The following is an 11,412-nucleotide window of genomic DNA, read 5'->3' on the forward strand; positions in this document are numbered from 1 at the left end:
CCAGAAGTCCTGCCCAGTTGCCGAGTTTTGTCGACGCCTCACTCGAGGGCACTAGCATGTCGTGCCCCAGGTTGAGTGAAACCTGCAGCAACTCCTACGATGACTGCTTCACCGTTCCAGAGGAGACCCTAACCTGTTACGTCACAGCTCAGCCGCAGCGATGTCTCCTGTGTTGCAGTATCTGTCCAGACGCAGGAAGGCGTGCAGTGATGCCCTTCGACGCTCACTGCCTATGACCACAATGTTTAGCACACCTCACATGTTTTTTTCTTCCCTCCCTGTAGGAAGTTTTTTCCATGTCCATATGTATATATATATATGTTTTTATTTTGTGTTCTGTGCCCTGTTCCTATGAGAGAGACCGAGTTCCTTTTACCACCAGTATCGTCTCGTCGGGACGACGCGCGGTAGGTGGCCAAGCATATGTAGACAGCCTGTACTGTCTGCACAGACAGCCCATGCTGTCTGCCAGCTTAGTTCATATTTCGCGCCATGCTGGTGCTGCCACCTATAGGCGTTGCCACTTCAGCCTGCCTGCCCTTGCCTCGCTCTCACACACACAGCGGCCTAGCAGCAAGACAGAAGGCCTTACTCCCTAGCTCTCTCTCGTGGGATGGCCCTCCCGGGCCATGGGCAAACACACAAGCCTGTGTACCCACCACGACTTAACAATAAATAAAGAAGCCTCCGAAGAAGTATATCATTTGAACCCCGCTACCATACTACCAAACAAATAATCCCATTAAACAATACATGATGATATTAGGTACCATACATGGTGATGTTCAGCACCATACATGGTGATATTCAGTACCATACATGGTGATATTCAGTACTATACATGGTGATATTAGGTACCATACATGGTGATATTCAGTACTGTACATGGTGATATTCAGTACCATACATGGTGATAGTGCCATACATGGTGATATTCAGTACTGTACATGGTGATATTCAGAAGTGTACATAGTGATATTCAGTACCATACATGGTGATATTCAGTACCATACATGGTGATATTCAGTACCATACATGGTGATATTCAGTACCATACATGGTGATATTCAGTACTGTACATGGTGATATTCAGTACTGTACATGGTGATATTCAGTACTGTACATGGTGATATTCAGTACTGTACATGGTGATATTCAGTACTGTACATGGTGATATTCAGTACCGTACATGGTGATATTCAGTACTGTACATGGTAATATTTTGACTTCATGATGGTTCAGTAGCATACAGTACCGATATCATAAAAATCTTTGAAAGGGTCATAGGAAGCAAGATTGCCACCCATTGAGATACCCATCAGTTACATAACCCAGGGCAGCATGGGTGTACAGCAGGTCGCTTCTGTCTGTCCCAACTTCTGGATCACTAAGACAAGGTCCTGGATACACTAGAAGACAAAAAGATTGCAGATCCAATATACAAAGCCTTTGACAAGTGTGACCATAGTGTAATAGTGCACAACAGAGTGAAGTCTGAGGTGGCTACAGTGAAAAGCTCTGTTCCACAATGCACAGTACTCACTCCCATCTTGTTCCTCATCCTCATATCAGACATATGCAGGGATATAAGCCAGAGTGCAGTGTCTTTCTTTGCAGATGACACCTGAATCTGCATGACAGTGTCTTCCATCGAAGACACTGCAAGGCTCCAGGCAGACATCAACCAAATCTTTCAATGGGCTGCCCAAAACAATACATGAAGTTCAACGATGAGAAATTTTAATTACTCCGATATGGTAAATGTGAGGAAATTAAAACTTCATCAGAGTATAAAACAAATTCCAGCCACACGATAGAGCGAAAAATTAACATCAAAGTCCTGGGAAAGATCATGTCAGAGGTTCTCACCTTCATGGACCGTAACATTGTATCAATCGAATCTGCTAGAAAAATGACAGGATGGATAATGAGAACCTTGAAAACTAGGGATGCCAAGCCCATGATGACACTCTTCAGGTCACTTGTTCTATCTAGGCTGGAATATTGCTGCACAATAACAGCATTTTTCAAGGCAGGTGAGATTGCTGACCTAGAAACTGTACAGAGAACCTTCATGGCATGCATAACTGAGATAAAACACCTCAGTTACTGGGAACGCTTGAAGTTCCTGAGCCTGTACTCCCTGAAATGCAGGCGGGAGAGATACATGATTACATATATACACCTGGAAAATCCTAGAGGGACTAGTACCAAACTTGCACATGAAAATCACTCCCAACGAAAGCTAAAGACTCGGCAGACGATGCAACATCCCCCCAATGAAAAGCAGGGGTGCTACTTGCATGATAAGAGACAACACAATAAGTGTCAGGGGCCCAAGACTGTTCAACTTCTTCCCAGCATACATAAGGGGGATTACCAATAGACCCCTGGCTGTCTTCAAGCAGGCACTGGACAAGCACCTAAAGTCGGTACCTGACCAGCCGGGCTGTGGTTTGTATGTTGGATTGTGTGCAGCCAGCAGTAGCAGCCTGGTTGATCAGGCCCTGATCCACCATGAGGCCTGGTCACAGCACCTGTATTGTAGTAGGCCTTCTAGTTTTAGGCCTAGCTTGGTTTGGGGGGTCAGACTCCAGTCCATTCTGTGAGTTTCAGCATTTCTTCGTGCTTCCTAAATTTCAATTCTTTTTTTCCCCAGGGTATGAGAGCTTGAGCCCATATGCCCTCCAGGCAGCATTCTACCAGCAAGCACTGATGCCACAGCCAGGCATCGCGGCACTGGAGCGGTCATGTTACACTACCACGGGAGAATAACAGTACAGTGACTCTGAACAACATTTATGTTTTCAAACATTTTTAGTGCTTCTGACATTTAAAACATTTTTAGAAATAAGTGAAACAGTTGTGTTTACAGTGAACAGAGGTCACTGTATGTGTATAGTACAGTGAATGGAGGTCACTGTGTATAGTGCAGTGAATGTTGGTCACTGTACATGTATAGTGCAGTGAACATAAGTCACTGTGCATGTCTAGTGCAGTGAATGCAGGTCACTGTATACATTTAGTACAGTGAAGCCAATGTAAACAGTGACCTCCTATCAGAACCCATTGACAAGTGTATGTCACTGCTACAACACATCCAAAAACTGTTAATAGAACACAGTAGTATGCCGTGTATGGCATTAAAAAGCATGGGGCAAAACGTCTCGGTAAAACACCATAAATCGCACTGGCCAGCGCATGTTTTGGCACTGCATGGTGCCAGTGATCATGCGAAGGCACTCAGGGATGAGTGCCCAGGATTTCCTGTTTTCCATACAGTGTAACAGACAGTGAGTGTATGCTCAGTCCCACTTATGCAGGTCCCATTCAGGCAGGTCCCACTTTGGTAGGTTCTACTCTGGCAGGTCCCACCCTGGCAGGTCCTGCTTTGGCAGGTCCCACTTTGGTAGGTTCCACTCTGGCAGGTCCCACTTTGGTAGGTCCCACCCTGGCAGGTCCCACTCATGCTGGTCCCACTTTGTCAGGTCCCAGTCATGCAGGTTCCACTTTGTCAGGTCCCACTCATGCAGGTTCCACTTAGGCAGGTCCCATTCAGGTAGGTCCCACTCAGGTCCCACTGGCAGGTCCCATTCATGCTGCTGTAGTAAACAGTGATGTAAATCATTATATTGGAAATATTGAAAAACTTTAATACAGTCAGTTTGCTTATTTAAAAAGCTCATCTGTACACAATCAGTCCTCTTATAAAGCTCATCTGTATACAGTCAGTTCTCTTATAAAGCTCATCTATATACAGTCAGTTCTCTTATAAAGCTCATCTATATACAGTCAGTTTGCTTATAAAGCTCATCTATATACAGTCAGTTATCTTATAAAGTTCATCTATATACAGTCACTTCTCTTATAAAGCTCCTCTATATACAATTTGTAAGAGAGCTGACTGTGTACAGAGGAGCTTTGTAGGATAGCATACTGTATATAAAGGAACTTTTTAAGAACTGACTGTATATAATGTTGTAAAGTACTACAGTTTCTTGTATCAATTTATATTATCAACATTCAGGTAGTTTATATTATCATCAGCATTCAGGTAGTTTATCATCATCATCAACATTGGGATTGATAGAAAAGTGACTGTGATAATGTGTGAAATGTTTTAGCAGGTGTTTCATTTACAGCAAGACAACGATGTATGATATAAGAGCATATTGACGAATACAGACAATGGCATGTAATTGCAGACCATCACGCATGTAGTGTAGCTTTCCTGAGGGCAGGAGGAGGCAATAGTGACAGTGTGCTACTTTAAAAGCACTTTAATATTTGAGCAAAATGTGAGGATGTCGGCATCTCGTACAATGAGTGTTGTCTCGTCTCCTGTAAGTACAGTGCTCCCTGATTCTGCTCTATGGTATTGTTTCCTAAAAACCCCTCAAGGAGGGAGATGTCAAAGGGGAGGTTGGGACACTGACCTAGGAGACTGAACCTGCCCTTCCCTCACATCCAGCCTTCTAGGCCACCCTTATGGGTTTAACGCTCCCCTGATTGTTGCTTCAGAGGCTGGGCTCTAGCACAGGATCTACTATCTACCCTCTCAAATTTAAATAAAACATTCCTTTGTTAACGAGGCATAATTTTGAGGTAAAAGTCAACAGAAGTAATTTCTGCATGTTTCTGGCCATTGTCTTGAGTATTTTGTGTTAGAGTTCACTGACTGGTGTGAAAGTTGTGCAGGTGGTGACTAGAGCATGTTTCACCCACACTGGCTCGTGAAAGCCATCGGTGGGCAAAACATCACTGTTTGCAACTTCAGATTAACCCCCTTGAGTTAATCCCAAACCATCGTATTACATGGATTTATTTTCTGCGACAACCAGATAATGAATAACCCATATGGGGGGTCATCTGGAGAGCAGCAGCTAATCAAGTTTGATCCGAGGAAGAGGAGGCGAGCTGCCCCTCCCCCCCAGTTCCTTCAAAGAAAGTTAGGTAACCAAGTTTGCCTTTAAAACTTAAGTGCATATTTATTTGTTGAACCTTATTAGTAATAATGAGGAGTTGTTATCTTGTTAAGCTCCAAACCCATAAGTGTATACAATACTGTTGTATTTTATACAATCTGTGCTTTATTATTTAATTAGAGCCTTCAGCTCTATTATTTAAGTAATAGAGCTGAAGGTTTCACATTTTTTGTACCTTTGTAGTTGATGAGTGAGACAGGTGTAGCAATTAGTACCTTTGTAGTTGATGATTGAGACACAGGTGTAGCAGTTACAACCTTTGTGATTACCCACAATGCACTACTGGCTTTCTTTTGTGCCTAAAAACATTGTATTATGTGTAAACAACATTATCTGTGTACTGCATAAGATATTAAAATTAGAATTTTAATATATGCATCAGGTGACAGTTTGCTGGTGACTTACAAGCCTGGAGATACCACAAGTGGTGACTTACAAGCCTGGTGACACTAAAGTGGTGACTTACAAGCCTGGAGATACCACAAGTGGTGACTTACAAGCCTGGTGACACTACAAGTGGTGACTTACAAGCCTGGTGACACTAAAGTGGTGACTTACAAGCCTGGAGACACCACAAGTGGTGACTTACAAGCCTGGTGACACTACAAGTGGTGACTTACAAGCCTGGAGACACCACAAGTGGTGAGGTGGTCTGAGGTAATCAGCCTCAGCTTTGAGGGACTAACTACCTTCCATCAAGGCTGAGGGACTGATTACCTTCCATCAAGGCTGAGGGACTGATTACCTTCCATCAAGGCTGAGGGACTGATTACCTTCCATCAAGGCTGAGGGACTGATTACCTTCCATCAAGGCTGAGGGACTGATTACCTTCCATCAAGGCTGAGGGACTGATTACCTTCCATCAAGGCTGAGGGACTGATTACCTTCCATCAAGGCTGAGAGACTGATTACCTCAATCCACTTCGTACTTTATCTCTGTATTCAATTGAAGAAGCCTTAACACAGGCAGAATGAGTGTCACATGCTTGAAGCTCATGAGGTGGTGTGTGTGTGTGTATGTGTACCCCCACACACACACATTCCCTGTGTGGTCCATCTTGTCAGTGTGTGTGTTTTACTGTACTCAGGTATCCAATCCTTTGGTGGTTCTCTCTAGGTAAACTCCAGGTAAACATAGTCGCATGTCTCATATATGGTGTACCATACACTCCTGCCATGACTCATACTGACTCCAGAACAGAATACTTATAACACTTTCCTTCACATCTGTACCATTCAATACTTTCTTCAATAACAAACTTAGAATATTTTGTGCCTTATAAATTTGCTGAAAGCATTACTGACTGTAAAATTAGAGTCCTTATTAAGATTCACAAGTCAGAGAGCAAGTACTACCATCCATTGTAGACTCTACCTAGATGACAACCAGCAGCTCCCATTACCTGGAGAGAGTTCTGGGGGTCAACGCCCCTGCAGCCCGGTCTGTGACCAGGCCTAATGGTGAATCAGGTCCGGATCAACCAGGCTGTTACTGCTGGCTGCACACAATCCAACGTACGAGCCACAGCCTGGCTGGTCAGGTACCGACTTTAGGTGCCTGTCCAGTTCCTGCTTGAAGACAGCCAGGGGTCTGTTGGTAATCCCCCTTATGTATGATGGGAGGCAGTTGAACAGTCTTGGGCCCCTGACACTTATTGTGTTGTCTCTTAGCATGCTAGTGACACCCCTGCTTTTCATTGGGGGGGGGGGATGTTGCATCGTACTATTCTATCTACAGCTGACACTGGATTAGTGGTACTTATATCCAGACCTGTTGAACAAAGCCACTACCAGACATCCAGGTTGTGGTGGACATGTTGGACTTTGTGCAGCTAGCATCAACAACCTGGTTGATCAAGTCATGCACCAGAAGGCCTGGTCTGGGACCAAACTGTGAGGGTGTTGATCCATGTAAGACTCTCCAGGTAGCTAGAATAGTGACTGCAGAAATATACAGTGTGGGCATGCGACGTGTAAATATAAAACCATTAGTTTCAAACAAACGCAACTCTTCCACCAGGAAATCAATAAACACAAAGAAGCTGATTTTTTTTTGGGTCCCGAAACACGCTGATCTTCAAGTCAATGAATAAGTTGAGTCAGCCTCTTGATTATTTATGTATACAAGCAGTAGCTACACTTGTGTCTACCACCAACACTCACACTCAGATACATGTTAGTGAATTCTATTGTAGCATTTAGAGCAATGTAAGAATAAGTGTGACAGGGTCATAAAAGGTCAGGAATCATTGATGCCGATCAAACTAGTCTAGCAGGTGGGGCCAGGAGCTGAGTCTCAGTCCCTCACAAACACACCCTGGTCAGTACAATTCACCAGATCAGCATTTTACAAGGAAGAGGTAAAGCTGTAGGGGCTCCCAGCATGAGAGGAACACACTTGTTACTAATGAAGTTTAAATCTATGGAAACAGCTCTAATCCCTGGGATCAAGAGCCCTTCTCCAGCATCAAGGCTCCACCCTATAAAAAGGTGTATTACCAAAGCATATAGAAGTGTATACCATCAGTAATACGTTGTATAGAGATGCATAATATTTTTGTATTAATTCAAAGAGTGAAGAGTGAGAGACATTTCTCACTATAATACACAAATCCACAGTATTTACAAAGGATCTGACTAACATAAGATAGAATTTGATCCTCTACAACACAATTCTGATCCTAAAATGGTGATTCCTTTTCCCGTTTTGATTCAACAAACACCGTAGAACATGATTACCACCATAATTATCACCATTTCTTTTTACTTGTTAATTTTGTTTCATATATATATATATATATATATATATATATATATATATATATATATATATATATATATATATATATATATATACAGTAGGGCCCTATATCCGTGGGAGATACTGAGACAGTGGATAGTAGCAAATCCTATATATAAGTCCTCTACGTACCTATTATAAAGTTCAATTGATAAATTATGCACAATAAGTGGAGAATTATTACTTTTTCACTGATGGGAAGCACTTCAGTGCTTCTCTTAGGCTTTAAAGAACTGCAAGTTTCTTTACTTTTGCACTTTGGGGCCATTATTACTATACAAAATTAAGAGGTATTTTTTTGGCCATAAACTGAAACCGCGGACACTGAATTCATGGATGCAGGGGTTCTGCTGTATATTATATAATATACATATACAGGAGGTCTTCAATTTACAGTGTCAGTTGTTTTATAATTTGCAAGTCACTCATTTTTCAACTTATAATCAAGTAATCATTGTTTTTCAATTTACAAAGAATTTGTTTTTTTAACAAGCAATTGTCTTTTAAATTTCAGTTTACAAACAAGTCTTCTTTTTTTTTTCATTTAATTTACAAAAGTATTGTTTGTACACCAAGTACAGCAGAGGTGATGTTATATTTGACATGCATTTATGCTGCACCTGGGTGCTCGTAAAACACCGTTTGGTTAACAAGTTCTCTGTTTGTAAGTGCCTTGTGAGGATGTTTTTAATTTACGGAGTTTTGTAAGTTGGTGACCTCTTGTAAATGTTAAAGAAAAAAAGCACATTGTAAACAGTACTGCTTGGATTGTAAACACAATGAAAATTCTATTTACATGGCTGTAAATCATTTACAGATTTTAATTAAGGAAATTAATTATTTACCTAGCTGTAAATAATTTACAGAAGATTTTAATTGAGGAAATTAATTTTATTTACCTAACTGTAAATAATTTACAGATTTTCATTAAGAAAATTAATGATTTAGTTAATTATAAATTAAGATATTGGTTAATTCTAATTTTGTTAATTAAGGTTGAATTTTAATTTCTGGATACTGATGATCGTGGATTATCTGAGCTGCTCTTGGATGAGGATCCACCTCCAGATTTTGGATAATATGACCCCAATGGAAATAAGTCACTCTGACTTTCTTGGGTTATCCCAGGTTCTCTACACACGTTTCTATGTAACTGTGTACCTGAATAAACTTATCCATTTTATTTGGATAATCAAGTTGGGGCAATGGGTCGGAAAGACAGCCAGATATTCACAAGCTGAGTAATTCAGTGCTGGATAAATCCACCAATTTTCCATATGTTGGCTTATCCTTCTGAGCAAATGTTGGTATGTAAAGTGACTGAGTCAGTAGATTATCAGCAATGAAAAAAATATAACCCACAATACTGAGGTTTCAACAATTCACAGCCCACAATACCAAGGCTGCAACTATTCACAACCCACAATACCAAGGCTGCAATAATTCACAACCCATAATACCAAGGCTCATATCAAAAAGATCCGAACATTAAAAAAAAAAAAAAAAAATCCCACAATACAGCGATCCCTCAAGTTACAAAATTAACCAGTTGCAGGAGACGTATCATACCTCACAACTACCACAACTCAGACACCAAAATACTTTTAAGGTAATTCGTTGCCAGACCCTGGAAGTGCAACTTTTACTGCAGCTTGGGCTGTATGATCCTTGTGGGTTTAGTGCTCAGTTTTGGACTAACATTCTGACAGATATAACTTGCAGCCACTCTGTCTCCCATCATCTGCTTCTCTTATATCCACAATAATAGTAGTCTTTTTCATCTTTATCATAATTTCTTTGCTTTTTTTTACTAGCTTAGATTTGTCATCCACTTTTTTGTTTGATAACAATAGAGATGGTTGAATATGGAAGCCATAGCCATGCACCGGTGTCCTCATTCTGGCTCGGTTATGTTTTTTCACAATTTTTTGTTTGATCTTCAGAGAGATTGGCTGTCTAGTGCTCACTTTAGGAGCCACGATGATGCAGTAACAAACATAATTAAATCACAAATGTTTATGTATCTCAAATTTTTTCATCGCAACTCACAATTCTTTTAAGAGTGCAAATCGTAACTTAAAATTAAAGTAATTGCAGTCCATCATAACTCAAGGGAACATTATACTTGACCATAAAGTAGACAGCAACACTTAAAATCTTAAAATTTGTCAAAATTAATCAAGTTTTCGACCACCATACCCTTTAGATGTAATGTTCAAGATACTGTGTTGAGAATTTGGTTTAACAATAAACAATACAGATCAACATTTGTGTTTGAAGGAAAAGTTGTATACTCTGCCCATATTGACGTATGTATTACTGATGTATGGCCATCTTGCCAGGATTAATCTATAAGGAATAACATTGTTAGATGATAAATTAATTAACCTTTAAGGATCAGTTAAAAACAAATTCAGTTAATTTAACAAAATAAAAAAGTTACATGTTAATTTTAGGGAGGAAAAAAAGTTACCAAACTTATATTTCATCATTTTTCTTGTGGGGTTAAATTGACCTGCTTGATTATTATTATTTTTTTTATAATTATAAATCTTGACAAAAACTAACACAATTATTTATAAACTGGGAATTTATAAATTTTTTTAAGGGGAAAAAATAGTCATCATTAGCAAATCTGATTCGAGCAAATTATTGATGTGATTAACATTAATGAAGGTGTCATCAGCCATGTCATTGATGAAAGCATCATCAAACATGTCATTAATGAGGGCATTGTCAACCATTTCTCGTCTTTTTTTTTCCTCTTTTGGTAACAATTTGCATTCTCAATTACGTATTATATTCTCATAAGTCGGAATTTTTAAGAAACGGGAGAAATTTACATTTCCGTTCTGGTAAATTGATTTTCATATACAGTCTGGATTCGATAATTTTTTTATATTTTCATGCACCAGAATTTCAACGCCATGAAAAATATCGACTATTTTTTTTTGTCTTCATAAAAGCAATAGAGGATGTCAAAATTTTATTTATTTTACTTTACATACTGGTGGAAACTGAGTTATAGAATAAATAGAATAAAATAATAATAGAATTGCAGAATTATGTACTTTACTAATGTAAAATAAAGCATTGTTTTGTAAATCGTTTACGTAAATAAAGTAAAGCATTGTTTTGTAAATCGTTTACGTAAAGTAAAGCATTGTTTTGTAAATCATTTACACAAATAAAGTCACTCTTAATTATGCTTTTCTTAATGACCTTCTGAAAGCTTAACCCTTTGAGGGTTTTCGTCGTACTAGTACGTCTTACGCGTAGGGGTTTTTGACGTACTAGTACTCATAAATTCTAGCGACCTCAAATCTAGTGGGAGAAAGCTAGTAGGCCTTCATATGAAAGAATGGGTCTATGTGGTCAGTGTGCACAGTCTAAAAAAAATCCTGCAGCACACGGTGCATAATGAGAAAAAAAAAACTTTTTCCATTTTTTTTTAATAAATCAGCGACTTTGCAGTGTATTTTCGTATAGTATTTATTGTTGTATTCTAGTTTTCTTGGTCTCATTTTATAGAATGGAAGACATATTACTGAAATTGAGATGATTTTGACTGGTTTTACAATGAAAGGTGCCTTGAAATTGAGCTCAAAGTAGCAGAAATGTTCGAT

At 39.6% G+C, this 11,412-nt stretch overlaps 1 protein-coding gene across 1 annotated transcript in view; it reads left to right on the plus strand.

Annotated features, from left to right (window-relative positions):
- LOC128697066 (uncharacterized) overlaps positions 1–10,990 on the plus strand; it is a 233,916-nt gene extending 222,926 nt beyond the window's left edge. Inside the window, exon 9 of the mRNA XM_070095253.1 lies at positions 2,660–10,990. Coding sequence (XP_069951354.1) covers positions 2,660–2,775 — 116 coding nt within the window. The 3' untranslated portion in view covers positions 2,776–10,990. The remainder of the gene's footprint in view (positions 1–2,659) is intronic.
- The last annotated feature ends 422 nt before the right edge of the window (positions 10,991–11,412 follow it).

Source organism: Cherax quadricarinatus, chromosome 49, assembly GCF_038502225.1.
Source record: "Cherax quadricarinatus isolate ZL_2023a chromosome 49, ASM3850222v1, whole genome shotgun sequence".
NCBI lineage: Eukaryota > Metazoa > Arthropoda > Malacostraca > Decapoda > Parastacidae > Cherax > Cherax quadricarinatus.